This window comes from Branchiostoma floridae, chromosome 14 (assembly GCF_000003815.2).
Source record: "Branchiostoma floridae strain S238N-H82 chromosome 14, Bfl_VNyyK, whole genome shotgun sequence".
Taxonomy (NCBI): Eukaryota; Metazoa; Chordata; class Leptocardii; order Amphioxiformes; family Branchiostomatidae; genus Branchiostoma; species Branchiostoma floridae.
The window spans coordinates 15,051,259-15,072,135 of NC_049992.1; the positions used below are offsets into that span (position 1 = coordinate 15,051,259).

General features: G+C 41.2%; 1 protein-coding gene across 1 annotated transcript; it reads right to left on the minus strand.

Moving 5' to 3' along the window:
* Positions 1–8,282: 8,282 nt before the first annotated feature.
* On the minus strand, positions 8,283–19,611 carry LOC118429941 (muscle, skeletal receptor tyrosine protein kinase-like). Its single transcript, XM_035840588.1, has 6 exons — positions 19,312–19,611; positions 13,724–14,077; positions 12,524–12,817; positions 10,523–10,801; positions 8,883–9,110; positions 8,283–8,446 (listed from the first exon to the last, which is right to left on the minus strand). The coding sequence occupies exons 1-6, from the start codon at positions 19,370–19,372 to the stop codon at positions 8,382–8,384; spliced, it is 1,281 nt and encodes a 426-aa protein (XP_035696481.1). The 5' UTR covers positions 19,373–19,611; the 3' UTR covers positions 8,283–8,381.
* Positions 19,612–20,877: the final 1,266 nt, after the last annotated feature.

Genomic DNA, 20,877 nt, shown 5'->3' on the forward strand with positions numbered 1-20,877 from the left:
TCGTGCAGAAGCTGCTGTTGAATAAAAGATGTTGCATTTGACTTCGACAAATTCGGGTGCCTCGGAGGTATCGTGGTGTGAAAAGTACCGCCGTCCCATGATGGCTATATCAATTATCCTGTTTGACCAATGGGGTTATAACAGCGCTTCAGATTGATGGTGCGAATGCCTCGGAGGTTTTGTGATTGTCAAAGAATGGGGCCTAACGTTACTCTAACAACTTCATCTTCAAAATGATTTCTTTTTTCAGTTGGTGGTGAAACCTTTACAAATCAAGCAATAAAAGGTGGATGTTTGATTTCAATGGAATTTATAGTCAATGGTTACTCCAAATTTGGCGACATTGCTAGCTGGTATCATCGTGGGAATTCTAGATCTGCATTTATCATAGCAAAATGAAGTAAAACTGAGGCAACTGCACCATGGATGCGGCATCTCCAGCAGCTTGGACGTTACACCAGGCAGTAACGCCGAAACCAGACCTCTCAGGTCCTGTGAAAATGCGTGTTTGACAATGTTGCTATGCGAGGAATATAGCCTGTGCATGTCAAGGTAAGCAAGGAGAGTCTGGAGAGAATAATTGATCAAGACATCAGACGTTGAATCTGAATATTCTGGTCGTTTGAGAGCCCCAGAGAGCTACTGACCAAAGTGTAAAAGCCACAGTTAGTTGATTACAGCCCCATCAAGTTTTACTGTCGGCGTCACTGCTAGGTATGGCATACATCAACGTACCGAAAGGGCTTAGAGGCCATCACCGTGGGGTGTCAGAAATTCAAGATTAATGAAGAACAGACAGCTACCTCTGCGCCAGAAAAACGGCGTCCATATATGAAGATCGCAAGCAACCATGCAGATCGCTATGTACAGATCCGTGCAATACTGCATGTGGGACTATGAATATGTACACGCCTCAACAGCTTTGTCTAGCTTTAGCTATGAAAACAATATCACGTACTTGTTAAAACTCCCATTTACACGAATTCGACACTTGGCTGTTTCAAATCAACTCGAATCTTTGATGACTCTTTCGACTGCTCCTCATATATATAATAGTACATGTATTTCTGGAAACGGCAAGTAAAATTTCCTTGTTGTGGTAGAGCTCAAGTTTTCGTTAATGAAATAGTTTTGCAACAAACATATAAGTTACAACCGCAAGATGCAATTGTTGCCGGAGAAGACAAGCTTCATATCTGTTACATTTAACTGTATGGAATTTCACACAATACTGTCAAAATCAGAGCCATGATAAGTCAGGTTATTAACAGTCTTATATCTAAGCTACATCTAATGCTGTGTGTGCTGCAGATGAGAATTTTGCTTCAAAACATCATCTGCCACGTACACGCGGGACTTCTAAAGTCCTGTTTTGGGTATCTGCTAAGTTAATGTATTCGACGGATGACTTAAGCTTCTTTTAGAGACCGACAATAACACAGACGAACGACTTTTCGAAAGATCTATTCCGTCACACCACAGGTGCGTCTCGGCCAGACTATGAGTCATGACTTCCTGAAATAGCAACACAAAAAATACTAGTGCCATGACGTATGTCTTATACATCATAACGTCTGAAACCAATTGGACATAATGAATCAACGTTCATTGATGATTTGTCGTGATTGCTTAAAGGTAAAAAGATAAGCAGACATCTTGTCTATCTCGGTTAATTGAGTTCCCTTGACTCGGATTAAAAGTTCCTCTCTGACACGCCCTGGGTTACGCTTCATTGCTCTGTAAATACATTTTCATTGCCTTGTAACTTCCTGCCTTCTCTTTCTATTGGCGAAAGAGAGATTTTTGATCACATCCAGTAGCTCTGACGCCTTAATGTATCCGCTGTAAAAAATTCATGCACAAGATGGGATAGTAAGGTACGCATCGTAACACTTTATTGGATTTCAATATTCCAGCAACCGCCGCAGACTCGGCGTAGGCTTTGCCACGTAAAACTCAGACCAATATCCATTAGGCAGATAAAACTGTTTTAATAGGTATTTGCGATAGCGACATATTGTCGTACAATCCGTGCCTTACCACAGATCGAAGGTTGAAATACTATCTATCCATGCCATGATAAAACAAAACGTACTTACATATTGTACTTATACATGAGCTCACGTATTTTGGTAACTCTGATTTTTGATAGGCGAACTTGGTAAAACGAAAATGGCTGAAATGTTTAGCTAAATATGGAAACGATACTAAATATTGCATTTAAATAGTTGTATACATGCGCTTGCGAGCTGAGGTTTTAAAAAACGTTGAGAAACCTACTCTTTAGCATGGCGCAATCAGTCTGGTAGATTATCCAACCACTGAGCGTACTTAGATAACAGTTAATTATCATCTCAATTTGAATTTCAACGGCAACCTTTGCTTTAACTTCCAATACGGTGGTCACCAGAGGCATCATTTATCGCTCAGCGTACAATGAATTGGTTATAGTTTCAATTTGTCTAAAAATCACGCAGCCTTTTGACACTGTGATTTCTTCTCACATCCAAAAGCCTAATTTCGACTCTCGCCGACTCAATCCAATCAATTCATGTAGCCGTATATGTAGCAAAGGGGCATGTTGATAGGAAATACTCCCACAACGACACGCCAGTCAGCCGTACGTGCTATAACCCTGAGCGCTGCATGCAGTCAATCCTGGGGCTGTTTAATCTACGGAGAATTTTCAGGTAATGAAAAGATAACGTCTGCTTCTGGCACCTGCGTTTTACCCCTACGTAAACCCCTTAGCGGTTTCATAAAGTTCGGTGTGACATATACGAAACTCCACATATTTGCAGTGTAACGTAATGAGTAGTAACGTAATTCCTGTGAGATAAGAGGCAGGCACTGACCTAAGGCCTTGACGGAATGAAGTGATGTGAAGTGCGGCCTTCGGGAGGACTCTCGTAATAACATAACGTACCACTGAGACTTTATCTTCAGCATCTACGTCTTATGGCAGGTCAAAAGACACCGAAGTTCATTAGAATCCTTTACAAGGTGTTCCCCCCGATATTAAGATCCTTTGATGATGAAAAGATTGCATCTTGCCAATAGTTACAAAGCCACCTTCTGGAGTGCCGAACTCTTCAGCTTACGTCCACAAAACAGGATCCTAGAATGTTTCTTGCCGTAATACGAAGAACGTATGTGTGTTTCTGTGTCTGAAATAGTGAATAAAGTGACCTCTGATACTGTTAACGTATAATATTTAGACAAACAGGGATCACTTTGCCTTTTATAAGTGTGTATATGTCTTTTTGCATTTGTTCACACTTTACGTCCTACGGAAAACTTTGCACTCCTATGAATAGGGGGTGGGGGTGCTCAGCAAACTGACTTATCTGGCATTACCTGAGATTTGCTACCTACGAGATGGGGTTGTGATCTTTAGAGAAGTGTATGGCCTTGGTCGTCCACTAGAAAAACCATCCCTGCAGAAAACGACCGCATCTCTCGAAACCATGTCTCCGATATGATCAGATCAACCCATCAGTGCTGCGACCCGTGTCGTATTGAGGTCAGCTGAGTTAGTGCGGAATGGCAGCCAGTGTGAAGGCTAGAAGCTTAGCTCCGGCCGCTGAAAGCTAATGAAATCTATCCCGCGGGAACTGATACATAATTCGGCCTCCCACAATGTCAGGCAACACGGTACGATACATTATTGTATAATTGAATACATGACTCATATGTTGAACTAGAAGATTGAACTGTTAAGTGTGAACAACCGATGTCTACAGAACAGAACAGAATATAAACCTTTACCACACGAGTGAATCCATGTTGTTACTGCACCAAAGCTATACTAGAGGCCTCATTGTGGTGATCAAGCCCTAGCGCGTGTTGAAGTTTTTTTAAAGTTGATCATCTTGGCTCATATGTAAAGTGCTGATGCCAGGAAGGTAGTGATGTTCCAGCACATTTTGTATCCGGCCATTTGAAAAATCCCACAGGTGTAATTGTGTCTTGCCTTTATTCACATTCTCAAAGGCTACTACACAGCCATTGGACATGCCATTGCTGCCATTTTGTTATCGGCGTTGCCTCTTCGCTAGCATCATAGCTTTATGTTATGTGGATGTGTTTAATATTTTTATTGATATGCCATAGAACAAGCAACTGTGCTGCCAGTGACCGATGTGTGCTTATTTATTTATCTATTGAAAGCTAATGAAATCTATCCCTCGGGAACTGATACATAATTCGGCCTCCCACAATGTCAGGCAACACGGTACGATACATTATTGTATAATTGAATACATGACTCATATGTTGAACTAGAAGATTGAACTGGTCAGTGTGAACAACCGATGTCTACAGAACAGAATATAAACCTTTACCGCACGAGTGAATCCGTGTTGTTACTGCGCCACAGCTATACTAGAGGCCTCATTGTGGTGATCAAGCCCTAGCGCGTGTTGAAGTTTTTTAAAGTTGGTCATCTTGGCTCATATGTACAGTGCTGATGCCAGGAAGGCAGTGATGTTCCAGCACATTTTGTATCCGGCCATTTGAAAAATCCCACAGGTGTAATTGTGTCTTGCCTTTATTCACATTCTCAAAGGCTACTACACAGCCATTGGACATGCCATTGCTGCCATTTTGTTATCGGCGTTCCCTCGCTAGCATCATACCTTTATGATATGTACTTGCTTTAGTAATTAGGGTGATAAGTTTGTTTCTTCTTTTTTCTGCCGTACATTGTACCGTGTACGATCGTTGCGCAATAAAGTTCTACATGTGTATGTGTTAAATATTTTTATTAATGTGCCATAGAACAAGCAATTGTGCTGCCAGTAACCGACGTGTGCTGTAATGTTAACAATTTGATTAAAATCAAAGTCAAAACATAGTTATATTAGACATTTATTTACCAGGTAAAGGCACTGTGGAGCATTTTTTAAGTCGAGCCCTACGCATTCGGTGTCCGGCATTGCAAAATTAGTACAAATCATTCCTTGTTTTTTCTTTGGTTTCTGTTAGATCTACTCCCAGACAATGAAATTAGAGAAATGCATTTTCAATCCGTTTGATGCAATTCGATTGTCTTATAAAATACGCACACATCACTTTATTCGTGATCGTATTGGATATTATTCATGGCTGGCACAAACCATGCCGCCCTATCTGCACGTATGCGAATATTGAGATGACACATATGCAATACGAATGGGGCCCTAGAGATCACAACTCATAACGTGCAATGCGGAATAATTTGCTATCTCCTTGACCGCAGCCCAGAGGATGTTTCCAACTAGGCTTTCAACGAACAGATTCTTAAGAAATGTGACACAATTCATTATTATTTCATATGAATACCATACAAAATCAATGAGTGCTCTTAGATCAAATAAGAATTTAAATAATTCACTTTCTACGTGCCTTCCTTTCCACATGTTACGATTATGAAGTGCACTAGTAAATGCGTTCGCATCTCCTAAAGTGTAATCAAATTTTAAAGAGGCACTTTCGGTGCATTACCCTTCCAGTCGTTGATCTTAAAACACCTCTACAATAAAGTCCATAAAACGTACTCCTTCTTTTGATGATAGTTTGTGGCCCTCAGCAGACAAAAAGGAGCCCGAAAGATAATGTTCTATTAGAAATGTTTGCAAAAGTATGAGTCTCTGTTTGTGTAATAAAGATCTTAGACTCATCTTATTTCTCGGCGGGGCAATTTCTGGATATTGAACCCTTCCTGTGTGAGACTAAGGTCGATGGGAGCGAAATAAGAACAGCAAATGGCCTTCGACCCGAGTGGGTATTCATATCGACAACTTTATGGGATTCAGATGAATGTATTTGATATCGCCTGCGCTGCCTTGACATTATCTATAGACATTGTTGGAGGACAGGAAACAATGGAACCGCAACAATTGTATTCTGCAACTTATTTCACATATTGGCTGTGTCATGTATGAAGTTGGTACTGTCATATTATTACTCTTTATTCATAAATGAGTCGCCGCACTGGAACGGGAAGGTACTGGTAACATATATTATGGTTGGACACGGTATTTGAGTCATGAAAACTAATATGGGAAGCCATCAACATAGGAGGGACTGTGAATAAAGGACCCTCATTTACGAACCAGATTCCTGGTATGATGGAAGAGAGCCGTCTTGTACAAATTAACAAGAAACCCATGGGCGACTACACACAAAACAAACGTCCACAAATCAATGGCACTGCAAAACATTTGTATGCTGGAGAGGTGCAAATCACCCCCACGCAGACTCTGGCGAATACATACGGCGAAGTAGAGTGATGTGAACAACTTTAGGATTCGGTACTTTGAGGCAAACGGTATTCCTGGAGGAGCCACACATTGAAGGTTAATGGGCTGTGGCTGTTATCGATCAGTCCAGCCCATACCACGCACACCGCTCCCTCCAAATACCACCCTCCAACTCATATCCCTGCAAAACGGCGTCGTTACGTATGTGACGCACAGGTACTTGAGACATTGAGCTGTCCCAAGGCTGTATGGATGCTACTTGTCAGGCCGAAACGGCCATGACCGTGTCGAGGCCCACGTCCTTTCTAACACTTTACACGAGCAATCGCCATCATTCACGTCCTATTCATGTGACACTGAAGCACGTCCAGAGGAAACCAATTACAAAATACGTGGACATTAACTATGTAGTATTTGTGTTCAGGTAAAGGTCACTAAAAAATGTCTTTAGCTAGTTTCATAGTTAAATTAAAATGAATACTTCCATTGCCACAGGTCGATCGTAAAACCTCTTTCTAATGGCCCCTGACACCAGAAGGAGTAAAATAAAAGTGCAATTCACTAGGTGCCACGGTCCAACACCTTCAATATAAGAAAGGAAAACAATGTCGACATGTATTGCACTGGACGCTTCATCAGTATTTACCAATGCCAATATTACCTTACGTTTATCGTTGCTTTGCCGGCCCAGCAATACTTTATTACGCACAGTCTATGGCGGTGTTTCACTTTATAACGTTCACGTCTGCACAGTAATTCAGTTTGATATTATCGAACGTATCGGAATGGCAGACCGCCAGTCTTATTACTGTGTAACAATTTGACCACAAGGCTTCAACGGGATGTATATATTTCAATTCAACATGAAAAAAGATCGGTACGTTTCCATGTAGAAATGTCCTAAAATTAAAAATAAAGAGTCTCTGGTCAAGAAATAATACTTTATTGTCTCCTGTATACTATACGATGTATCATGTATTGTAAGTGGAAGGCATTGCAGTTGCTTGTGTGCATCTCGATGGATCAATATTTGCCAAATAGAGAGTTAATGCTCCTATTGAAGTTCAAGTGGCACGGCGTTTATATGAGGTTGTTGAGCATTGCAGCTCACTATAGAGAAAATGAAAGCATATCAATAAAGAAAGAAAGTCCTTACAATAATACCTACATGCTGAATGTTTCACTTAAGCGCCTCTTTTCACTAGACGGCGATCGCCAAGCGTCCGTGCAGCATCCAAAATTAGGTTGGTGTGATCTTTGATTTCGTAATTGGAATATGATGAAAGACGTAAAAAATGTATGACTAAAAAGTAAGAGATCATACAAAACGTGAAAATAATAGTTTTTTTTTGTCTAGAGAAATTCATTTAGCGATCTTTGGTCGTACGACGGTCGCAAGACGGTCGCAGACTCTAGTGAAAAGAGGTTGTTAAATGTATCCATAGCTATATCATGTTACACGTGTTATCGGAGATGTAACTTAAATATATACCTTTTTGCACACCCCTATATGTTCATTGCTTTCAGTAAATGATGTTAACATAATTATCTTCACTCACATGACGTCATGGTACCCATTTCCGTCATTTTTACATTCACTACGTTACAAACACGTATCTTTTATTATGTACACTTACGAGTATATACATTGTTGCGCTGCTCCGATGTAAATTTTATATGTCATCTGTTTTAAGTCACTATGAAACTAATATTTAAATCTTCTTATACATTCTTTACAACACAGTGCAGTATTCTTACAATCTAGCGCCCTAGGAAAGGGACCGTTTTGAAAAAAAGCAACAATCGTAATATTTGTACTGCCTTCCGTATGTGTAGAGTATATCGTAATGTATATTTTAATACATAATATAGATAAACTGATACACAATATCATTGTAATTGGTCCACGTTTCATCCCGTTCTAACACATCGATGTTGATATCCATTTGCTTTTTTTTTTCAATTCTTTGGAAGCCAGCAAAAAAAACAGCCCTAAAATATTGCAACTTGTATTTCACAACTAACGCATACTAACGTATTTCTCATTGTGAGGCACGGGTTGAACAATGTACCATTGGTCAAGTATCAATAAGCCCGGCGTTAAAACCATTGTACTTCCAGGTTTAGATCCTACATCGTCTAGATGATCAGCTCGCCATTTTCCAGTCTTCTCTGTTCGAAGGCAACATTGGAGCTTTTTCTTTCTGTAAATAATGAAAACTTCAGTTAAGAATAAGGCATTCCTACGAGTTATAAATGGAGAAACTTCGACAACATCCACATGCAGTACATGCTAAGACAAAGCTGATGGCTATCTCGAGCATAAACAGGTATACGACGAATATGCCCAAAATTAATTACCTTTAAGGTGGTATCTCACTGCTCTTGGGGCACTGGCGCGGCACCGCGGGGTTCATTCAATGCGACAGTGTTGTGTCATTTTCGCAGTTTTTTTCTATAATTTACATATTGCGTGATACGTAAAAGTATGACAACAAAATACACAAAACGTCAGAAAATTCTTTCTTTATCTCTGAAATTCGATGAGTAATCTTTCCAATTCCGCAGTGCCGCACCTGTGCCCCAGGTGCAGTGAGATACTACCTTAATCCAGCAAGAAAGCACAAAGCCATCCGTTACCTGTTAAGAAAACCTGCCGTCTATGTTCTGATCCGCCCCCTTCACTTGTTGCAACATTACTCCGTCTCTGTACATCGCTATAGTAATACGTAAACTTCTTCCTCTCTCCGCCGCGCCGCTTCCTTAATAGATACACCAGCAGACACAGACATATCAGCAACCACAGGCCGCCGGCAGCTGCACCACTGATAATGGCGACTGTTGTAGACGTGAAACCGCCATCGAGAGCTGAAACGTAGCAACAATACAGAATTATTTTTTTCGGCAACCTACAGAACCTGCTAGGCAATACTCTTGACTTCAATAGTTTATCCGAATCAGCCCGTATCCATCTACTATTAAGGGGTTCACCTTTCCTGTCACATTCTACAGACTGCAGTATCTTACAGTTAACCCAGTTATATATTGTACATACGAAACGTTTTGCAACTACCTTGTAACCTGACTTATATGTAAATAGCTGTGAACTGTTTGTTTTGATATTGTCATCTACTTGTTCTTGTCAGTTATCTTATTTTTGAGAGGTGATGTGAATATTAGCGTACTGCTAGAGTGTAGTACCTCTCTGTCCTGTGTTGTACTTTGATGTTGAATAAATAAAGAAATAAAATTTAAAAATTAAAAAAAACGTAGCATGTTTGTACGTGATGAGGGCGCGGTCACATAGGTCGTGCGATCGTCGTGCGATTTTGATGCCATGTGATTTTCAAGCAGGCCGTGACAGAACCACCCACCGAGATGAATTGAAAGTATTCGTGTTCCAAGACAGTTGAACTTTGCAGGACACGTACATTTTCGTCCTGCAAAACGCCTGAAATTGGCGATCGTACGACGTCGACGATCGCACGATCTATGTGACCGCGCCCTTATGCCCCCTCACATTAGGCGAAAATCGATCGAACGACGAGTCTGTGAGCTCTAAATTACGAAGAGGCATGAACCTGCCATTTCTTCGTCGGCAGCAGGGTCATGCCTCCTTGTAATTTAGAGCTCGCAGACACGTCGTCCGATCGATTTTCGCCTAATGTGAGGGGGTCTAATCTTCTGATTTTCTTACCATAATATCTTGGTAAATCACTGGATAAGTGTTACACAAAATTAAGAGGAAAATATAGTTTCAGTTCAGTATGGACTGAATTGCAACTATATTTTGCTAATTATATTGTAGGTATCATGAATACTTATGACTTAAAACAATTCGTGTACTTACGACTACGAGGTAAGAATTATTGTTTCTGATTAAATATTATTAGGCTCTAACGAATACCTTTAACTAACATTCAATCAATAAGCGCATGCTAACCTATAGTTTAAAAGATGGTGATGGAAAATTCGCCGGAATACCCGCCAAGATAAGCATGGCGTATCGTGCAAGTTATAAGTACTAGAGCATAGCATTATGATATATTCTTTCCACTAGGACGACGCTCTCGCCGTGCTTTCTCTGCGACCTAAGATTTGACAGCAAAACAAATTTTATAGAAAAGAAACGAATCTTTCCACACTTTGTGTGTTTTGTTGTCTTCTCAGTCACACTTTTACGTTTTGATACATCCAGCGTGAAAATGAAGGTTACACATCATATTTAGGTCGCAGTGAGAGTGCAGCGCGATCGCCGTCTAGTGGAAAGGGGGCCTTACCGACGACGTCGACATGTGTATTTCTGGTCCGTGGTCCACCGATTCCGTTCCGTGCAGTGCAGGAGTATGTTCCGGTATCAGTAAGTGCCACACCGCTGAGGACCAGGGCACTCGTTCTGACGTCACCAACGGCTTCATCCGAACTAGCTTTAAACTTCAAACCGTCTCTAGACCACGTGATGTTCGGGGTGGGACTGCCCTCGGCAACGCAACGGAAAGTCACATGATCGCCGACGGTTACTTCCACGGGCTCTGAGATGCTTGTAATCGAGGCAAAATCTGTGGAACAGGGCGGCAAACCCATTAGTGTTTCCTGTGGTATGTAACAAGTAGCATTACGGGTATGATACATGTGCAGGCTTTCAGACAGTACACATACATGCTGACCTCTAGACCACACTGTAGATGAAAACCACACCATTTTGTATCGATTGATGAAGTGTCTTCTTTTCTGGTTCTGGCCAATTTACAAATGTCGAAAATGAAGAAGTGGTATCTGGAGTGGGGTTTTGCTGAGAATTTAAGTCGGTTCTTGCAGGTGGTTAGTCCGACGTCTTGTGAATTCCAAATTAAGTACTGGTACTTTATCTTCATTCGTATATCTGTGGTCTCGTAAGAATACCTTCTAAGAAGTCGACAGGATAACATTATAATTGCCAAATTATGCCCAAAGGCTAATTGCAAAGTTAGACAGTGGTGATACAGTATACTTTAACAAAAAATGAAAATGAAATATATGGATAAGTAAAAAGGGAAATGATATCTATTCAAAATATCTGGAGGGTTTGACTTCTTTTTCGTATGCAGTGGGAGAGGAATTTTTCAACATTTTCGTAGATAAATGGGTACTTCAATAAGTAGATTATGTTTGTTGAACGTTAAGATGTGAAAAGCTTGGGAAAATTTTGTAGATTTCTAGGAATAGGTTTTTTTCAGGATTGTATTGTGAACTTTGACAGATAAAATGCACCTTGATGTTAACATCCAAATATAATTACAAAGCCAGAAGAGCAAAACATTTTCTGCATGGGTGCAGCGCCTGCGGATATTCTCGTGTGGACTTCATATTTCATAAACGATTCTCTCAGTGTTTTAAGTTTGGCATTGATAAATCACAAACAAGCTAAAATAGAAGATATTAAAGCAATCTATTCAATCGTTCTTCAGTTATCTTGGAAACAGACATCCCCGTGCCGAACAAACAACAGTCACTACAATACCACCGAGGCAACGAAACAAGGATCGCAAAAGGACTACAGTGCAAGCCACAAAATGAACTGCTTCTTTTAGGAAAATTCCCTAACCTTTTTCGAAGACGCAGTATTCTCTATTGTAAACGTATACTGGGACGACGCATTCGATAGTTACATCTATGCAATTGGCTGCTCATTACATTGAATAATGGATTCATTAATTGATTATGAGATGATTTATAGGACAGTGGTGGCTTTTCTCCCGTGATAATACTGGTGGACTCCAACAAGCTACAAAATCAATATGCTCTTTTATGAGGTCATCAATTGTTCCAGGGTGTTTCGAACTATTTCGTGGCCAGCCGAAGTCCATAGGGAACTCGCCAGACCCATTAGTGAGAAGCGTAGATCAATGATTCTTTAATATTGAATCTTTGTCGATTGCTTTTTCAATGTTTGCCTCCAGGGAAGGAAACCATATTTTTGTTCCATTTTTTCCCCTTCACCTTCGTCTTATTTTGTTGAGGTCAATGACTTGGACCAGACGGCTGTCGCCATGGCAAATGGGAAAGTAGCAAGTGTCAGGATATAGCTAGAGGTGTCTGTTACCATATAGTGTGAATGCTATTAATATATTATATGTTTGGGAAATTATAATAATTAAGGCAGAAGTTTCTTAGGATAGACTATGTGCAGGTAAACACTGTATTTTCTTGCAAATGCTACCTTCTAAGTTTAATATTCATTTGTATCCCTAAGGAATATTGCACGACTATGTTTAAACTATATAGAACATCGATTTACATACAATGTACTCGCAGCTCGATGTGCCCCTCTCCAGACCGCACGGAATTCTGGGCGACACATGTGTACACTCCGGCATCCATCCTCATCACGTGACGAATAGTCAAAGATGGCGTCCCGGCATCTCCTCCGGAATATTTCCCCAAGAAGCTGCTCGCCTCGAGTCTCGCACCGTCTTTCTCCCAGTAAAGTGAAGTTATATTAGGCTTGGCATCAGTGACCTTACACGCTAGGGACACCGATTCGCCCACAACTGTAACATACGGGTTCCGGGGTCCCACCGAGACCCGGGGTGCCACTGCAGAATAAAGATGAGTTCAAAATGCATTAAACCAACAGATAGTATCGATTACAAATGACCCTGCATATATTGCATTCATCACAAGCATATTATGTACATAGTAAAAATGCAGATCCCAATATGGTATCCAGGTATTCTATATATTACCAATGAAACGGCTGCCAGCCTTTATGAACAAAAGATTGAGGTCAAGGGCTACAAGATGACAATAACTTTCAGAGTCAGGGTGTGTAAAATGCATTTCATTGATGTTTTGGGTCAAGATCAGCTGCATGAGAAAGTTTAGCTAGCAATTTGCGTCAGATATTTCCCGTCTACGATAGAATACCACTGTTGCTTTGTTTAGTCTCACTTTTGACAGACCAGCACATTTTCAATGACAGAAGAACGATCTATGGGTTTGAGGGTTTGCATTAGAGCTTACGTTGATGAGAGAGGAAGAACTCGGGTGTGTGCAATCTTTTAGCCTTAGGCTTTCACTGCTTGTGCGCATTCAGAACAAACTACTGGAATAAATGGCAACCTCAAATGGATTCGGCTGTCATATCTGTCATGCCAGAATCCTTATTCCATTCAAAATGTCATATTCTTTCTCATAGATCTCTTTGGAGTCTGGCATTTAGACCGTCCGGGAAGATAAGGGACATTGAGCCTCGCATCAAATCGTTTAAAGTGTCGTGCACATCCCCCATATCGTGGCGAAAGACAAATAGAGGATTCGTAAGGCTGTTCCAAATAATAGGTTTAAACTATTACTTTTCTGTCAGCGCCTGTATATCTGCACAGATTCGTTTTGACATGAAATGAAATAAGGCAAGCCAAGCATGAGTAAGCCTACAACATTGGCAATAAATCAAGTCGTCATGATTTTATGTTCAATTAAAAGTGTTGTGTAACACGAACCCTGTAAAGCCAGGTGGATGAATTTTTCTGCTGTGCCACGTTCGTCGGTCATGATTGACAGGGCATACGTGCCCTCATCTTCAGTTTTGGTGGGATCAATCCGCAGGGATGCCATTCCCAGAAGTTTTGCCCTTTCCTTGTAAGATCCGTATGCACGGTTGATGTTCAAGTCAGGCACATAAGAGAGAACGCTTGTCCTTTTCTGGGATGTGACGTTTCCGTGTAGTTTACTCCACGTGACGGAAACAAGTCTGTAGCTTGTGTCGAAGGCAGCTTGCAAAGTCACTCCGTCACCAAGAGTTGCCACGGCCTCTTCCGGCAGTGTAATAGCTACTTCTTTCTCGGCACTGCATACTGGAAGATGAAACGAGAAAATCGATATTTGCAAGCCATAAATGGTGCACACAGAACAGTTATAAAGTTGAAAGGAATATGCTTTCCATCATTGAGAGACATTAATGCCGCTAGTTTTCTATTTTGGCTTTAAGGTATGTGGGCATCTCGACCACCTGTGTCGCGACATCTACATATAGATAACACCGCACGTCGGGAAAGTGGCCCTTAACAGTCGTTCTTTTCCTCCCACACCAGAATCTCATATATGAGTGTCATCTTTTGTGCAATATCACTTTCTAACTGGTAATTTTGAGACGGGAGCCCCATTCTGAAGAACTCCATACGCGTAGGGATTTTTAGTAGGCGGACACTCTACAATGTCGGTCCCATAACATTAATGGAGCGTAAAATTAGAATAATCGGGACGTCGTAAATGTTGAGGTAGACGTCCAAAATTTAATGTTAATTTCTCCGTGCGTGACCAAACTCAACTTTCTAGATATAAATACATCGCACAATCTGCTCTGTATTATAGCATGATTACTTCTCAATAGTAAAACGGCCAATAAACTGACAATCTTGCCGCTTTCATGATTTATTTCGTACCGGTTCTATCGTCTTCATATGAAAGTTTTACATCAATAGGTGTGAAACAAATAGCACCTTGTCTCACGTTCTTTATCAAATGAAATTTATTGTAGAGGAATTGATTTTACACAGTCCAACATCTAACTATGTACTATGTAAGCCTAAGGGTATTACACATATACACTATCACATATAAAAACATTAGGTCCTTTGGAATGATTTGTCACTAATAGAAAGGAAGGATGTCTAATTCTTCTCTTGTCATTACTGTACTCTACCGCTACAGTACTATATCATTATCAAACACATCCGGAACTTGTGGACCACAATCATGTTTTCACGCGTGTTAGTCGTTGAATGTGGTGGTACCGACCGCCGGTAGGTTCTGACCTTCCTTTTACCAGTTTGATATGGTCTTATATCTCTCCTGGACTCATTATCACGTTAAGGCGGCGGTCTTATGTTGACATGGGAGATAACGCCTCACCTTTGGCGCGCACAACCCTGCAACAAGGATCCTCCAAGAAAGCATAGTGAAGGTCACCACAAGGATGGGTTCATACGTGTGCGGACTTCATTAGTAGGGTTATATATTCTACATGTAGCAGGCAACCGCTGCTCCCACAGCGAGGTCGCACAGGAAAATTGACAAGACTCAATAGCTGCTGCCCTGAGTACACACTACGTGGATATAGTTAATGATGAGGCACCTCACAAAAAGACTACCCTTCCGAGGTATCTTATCTAAGAGAGTAAACACGCTGAAACCGGCCATGTAAAATACCTGTTATCTCAACAGTGACATAGTGGGAGGTTTGGAGAAAGCAATTGGCTACAGTCGTTACAGTTGTCTCTTTTGCTGTTGACCCGCATAAAATGCCCAAAATTGCGTACTCGGCATTAAATTACTTGCACAGGCTTCCAGAAACCATCGGTCACAGTGTTATTAAGGGTGGAGAATGGATTGCTACGGCTTTTAACAACTCGTTTGGACCGAGGAACTGACGATGATGAGTGACAGAAATTACAGGTATCTGGAACCCCATACTCATCAATCTTTCCTCGCCCTCACGTTTCTAACTACGCGATGACGTAGCATGTGATCCCTATCAGTGATTGAGTAATGCACACCACGTTCTACACAAATAACATCATGGTTCAGTTCGAAATAAAGACTAGTTTGCTCATCACAGGGGCAACGAGACCATAGCATGTCCAGAAAAAAATATATGGAAAATCCGGATGCCGTGCTGAAGTACCGATGGTACACAGTAGGGGGCCCAAACTTTCCCTCAACCTTCGTCTTCCTGTGACTTACCCATAAACAAAGATCATCACAATTCATTCAGTCGTTCTGTTGGTCATGAATATCTGGAAAAAAAAGCAGGCAAGCACATACACACGAGCTCACACAAACACACATACATACCTACATACATACAAGCACGCACACGTTTACACACAAACACACACGCTCACACACACACATACACACACGCACACACACACACACACACATGCCCACACACACACCTACATACGCTCACACATACACATGCTCACACACACACACACACACACGCTCACACACTAACACACACACACAAACACACATCAAAAACTGTACCTCCATTTTTGCAATCATCGCTTACAGGTCCTGTCTAGATTTTATTCAACCTACCCGGAATATGGGCGATCTGGGGACAGTGAACATTCGTAGACAGATTAAGGTCTGTGTCTGCGTGAACTCAGCCAGACCAATATTTACTTGACCTTGGACCAACAGATTAGAGTGAATAACAAAACTGTAGCCGCAGCGGTGAAATATGACACCATAGACGCTTGCTTCACGAAGAGCCCTCCACAAGCATAAGAATTATTGTCTGTTCTATTCGAGCTCACTTCCTTCAGGACACTGCAAATCCAAGATAAGAAAAACTGGATTCAGAGATAGCTCAAATCTCCTCCCTTTTTATTATTGCTGACATATTTACATTGACGAGGTAGATACAATCACTATCTTTAAATAAATCTGACGTATGCTGAGATTACGAACGGCTAAAAAAACGGCTACATGTCAAAGGGAGATACAAACAAGGTAATTAACTACTAGTTGATTGTTTTTAAGAGACTACGGATTCCCAACTGAGACAGCAGGCAGTTGGAAGTTATTACATGGATCATTGGTGTTCTTAGAAAGGGACGTTCATTCCCCTTGCAATTGCATTTACAAATATTTGACACTTTTGGGGGTTTTATCATGTTTTTATCCAAAATAAAATATGTGAGAGAAGTATGTTACAATTTTAAACTCTACATCCGTGCAAAAAATAAAGCGCTTACCAACAAGCTTTCGATCAGCCCTCGTAAAGATCCTTGTAAAGTGGAAATGACCCAAAGCCTAAGTCACACATCCAGACCGGAAGTGTGACGTCAGCAATGGGTCGAAAGCTATTTTGTTATACCCCCTTTCCACTAGGACGGCGCTCTCACCGCGCTCTCTCTGCGACCGAAAATTTGACAGATCGTTCAACGAATTCTATAGAAAAGAAACGAATCTTTTTACACCTTGTGTGCTTTGTTGTCTTCTCAGTCACACTTTTACATTTTGTATGATATACCAAGTGTTAAAGTAAAGATTACACATATCCTATTTAGGTCGCAGTGAGAGCGCAGCACGATCGCCGTCTAGTGGAAAGGGGGCCTAAGCGATTTTGTGTGCGGATATAAAGTGTAATGTTGACTACATTCACAGATGTAACTTACACTAGAGTATATGTGAGAGCAGGTTTATTTTCAATATGCTCAAGCTAGAACTACCCTTCTGGCTAACCGTATTCAGAGGGTATTTTGAGAGGCCGGCAGGCAGTAGTACGCTACCGGATGTTTTAATGCTGACCAATATACGTACCAGACAAAGAGTAAAGTGCATTTATCTTCCCCGTAGGAAAACTATAGATGAGCATAAACCCATTTCTGAGACACTCCTTTTACAAAGTCAAGTCCATACCATTTTGCTGTGGGTCAAGCAACGATATGCAGCACTCAGCGCTCCTGAAACTTTTAAAAGTCTTACCTGAAGCGATAGATGCAACAGAACGTCCCTGTGGATTTGCAATGTAATGGATGACTATTTTGTGTGGAAGTTATCATTTATGTTTTTTTTTTTCTTTTATTCCTTTAGGTTTTGTCCGTGTCTTCTGCACATCATCTATGCGGATAGCGTTGGGCAGTGGTGAATATTCAAAATGCAGCCTCTCTATCTATTGTACTCTCTTCAAGGCAAGTAACATCCACTATCAACTCCTGCATCTTGGAAGGTTTTTGAGCCGCCGGGTAGCGCTGGAATGGTAGATGGAATCATCATGCCATCTTGAGAGAGAAAAACACAAAGCAAAAGACGTATCCATACATGTTTGCCTGATGCCTAAAAACACAAAGTCAGTCTACATAAAGGCAAGATAATAGATCATATTCTGCCCTGGGTCAGACACAAAAAAAGCCTTAATGGTTCTCTTACCTTGTAGGCAAACCTAAATGCGTCGCCTACATAGAGAGATAAAGATGATGCATGTCGCCACATCTCTTGATATTATTAAGTAAATACATTTTTACATCTTAAGTTTTTTTCTTACATTTCATCTTCCTCGCAGGACGGCCTGTAGGTAAAAAATAGTTCAGCCCAATGGTAATAACATAGTCCTTGAAAATGTTTTTCTACGCACACTTTAACATAGATGTATAGTCCTTGACATATACTTGATCCCATGAGCAGTGCAAAATAGGTAGCGACAATCCCCCGGCTGGTAACGATGTGGTCTGTGCGCTGTTTTCCTAAAGACCTGTGGACCCTGCGAGACCGAACCGTTACCCTCTACATTCTGTTAATTGCACCGACTGGGACCCGGAATCAACACGTACGTGAGACGGGTTTCCCAGGCGGCACTACTTTCCACAACAATGTGGAGAAGATTTCCATCAACCAGATGTTCACACGAGCAGGAGTACTCGTATAATATAGCGACCCAGGTCGTGTTACATACAAGCCAGGTGTTATATATCGACACAGCCTGCTTACATGTGGCATAGGAGCCCGGGCTACGGGGAAACATAGAGTTATTCCAAGCAAATAGCCGGTCGAAATTTAGACGTCTCTGAAAAATGACGAACATCTACACCTAACCAATGGCATAACGCAAGGCTAGAGTAATCATCAGCTCATCCCATGACGAAAGATATAATAAATATTTTGGATCATTTTTAAACCTTTGCGTGCCTGATGTATATAGCGGTTGTTGTTGTTTTGGGGGGGAGGGGTGGGTAGAGAGAAATTTTGGTTCCAAGTCGAAAGGAAATACAACATCATGCCACGTTGATATAAAATGCAGTCGACATTGCTAAAGTGATTCTGTGAATGGTAATTGCGGCCGTGCAACATACCATTTTCATTGATCTCTTCTCCCACTTTCCCTAACCCCTGCAGATGAGAGTAAGATATTACTGTGTCAACTGGAGAGACACATTCGATTGATTGTCGGAATTGTTAATTAAGATCATTAAATCTTTCCCATGGACAGACGAGAAGTAATCGAAAAATAGATAAAAGTGTTCGGACTCATTACATGCGGCGATGTTGGGATAACACAAGGAGCGTAGTGACTTACCTTTCCACAGCACAATACTAGCCGCGATGTGCACGAGTAGACTGGTGGTAGGACGTCCCATGGTTACTGCCTGTTTCCCTCGAGGGGGACCCCTAGCCTGAACTCCACACGAAACACCAAATGGGTGAAAAACTGCAAACCATCACCATCAATACACCTTTTCACCGCGTTTTTCCAATATAACGATCCTTTGGTCGTACGCGGGTATTCCGATCGCGAAAAGCCTACCGCACGCACCGACACGCAGGCTCTGCAATGAGCCAGCAGATGCTAGCGGAGAGATAAAGCAAATCCTAACGGAAGGCGGAGCGATATGGCCCATCATCGCAGCTTCTGCCGCTGCGTTTTAACTTCTCTGTCCCACGAGGGAAGTACCAGTAAATCCTCTCCAACAACCACCAACTGATTTCATTATTGCAATATTCCTGAAATATATATCCAAGACTCTCGTGTGTGGATTTGCATTGTGTAGTTTCTGTGGGTACATTTGTGGGTATTTCAGATTCGGGATGTATGAATATGTTAACAATAATGTCGGCCTGAATCATAATATATTACATCGTCACTTGCACATCACATAAACCTAGACATTACCTGGATACTTTTGGTATGAATTATTACATAATTTCAATCATCTTTGTAAATTTTTGTATCAAATATACCTTAGAGTCAAACGAAGTAATCATACTCTAGATTTGAGTAAATTTAATTCCGCAGTATTTTAGTTTTATCTTAAAGCCAGTTAGACAGACTAATTTCATATGGATGCAAAATACCTTACAGCAAAGCAGCAATGTTGTTTCTAAATTCTATTAAAAGTTTTAATTAATCATTAATCAGTTAATAAAAAAAAAAGCCCAGAAGTGATATCAGATGAGTTTGGTTGGCAATGATAAATTAGGCAGAAAAAAATGCATCGGGTTTGGGAATTTGACGGTGGCTGTATTTACACCTCATATTCCCGCCTTCGACGGTTTAGTGTTCTGGTGGCTCTGGGGTCTGGTTAAATGGTTTCCTCGCTTGTCAGAAGAGCTTTGTACCTTTGATGGATGAGCCAATAAGGGGACGTCGATGCGACACTTTGTTCGTCTCCGTGGATATAGATAACGAAATAAATCAAATATTCATCCTCTTGCCGATGCGTCGGTCGAAAAAGTGCCGCTGTGTTTTATCAAACTGTTGATCGACCCAAGCGAGGTAGTCACGTTATTAATGTAACTTAGGCAATCACGTGTCAGCTTCGGTCTGTACGTCTTGCTTTCATGTGACCAACTAGGGTCAGTACAGAGCGAGGATGCTGCATCATTTATACGTTTCATGTTCACAGGTTAAGGAGAACAAAAGAGATGATACATGCCTTATTAGCATTAGGTAAATAAGACTCGTGACCAACAGGTTGCCACGCATGTTCTGAGATCCGTGAGCGCCATCGCTTGTCTGCCGGTGCGACACACCATTTGTAACCACTGACAGCTGTTACGGATGCTCCACTGAAAGCAGGGCGCGACAGTTGGAAAAGTACCGCTGAGAAAATCTATTATTTTGTGCGGCATGTCACAACTTGCT

Bases quoted from the DNA above. Each gene is read 5' to 3' on its own strand.
- LOC118429941 (XM_035840588.1), bottom strand. From the start codon at position 19,372: ATGGGACGTCCTACCACCAGTCTACTCGTGCACATCGCGGCTAGTATT. The intron at 9,111-10,522 runs GTAAGGCCCCCT...GCTACGTTTCAG, and splicing joins TACACATGTCGACGTCGTCG to CTCTCGATGGCGGTTTCACG. The intron at 8,447-8,882 runs GTAACGGATGGC...CATTATTTACAG, and splicing joins ACGGCAGGTTTTCTTAACAG to AAAGAAAAAGCTCCAATGTT.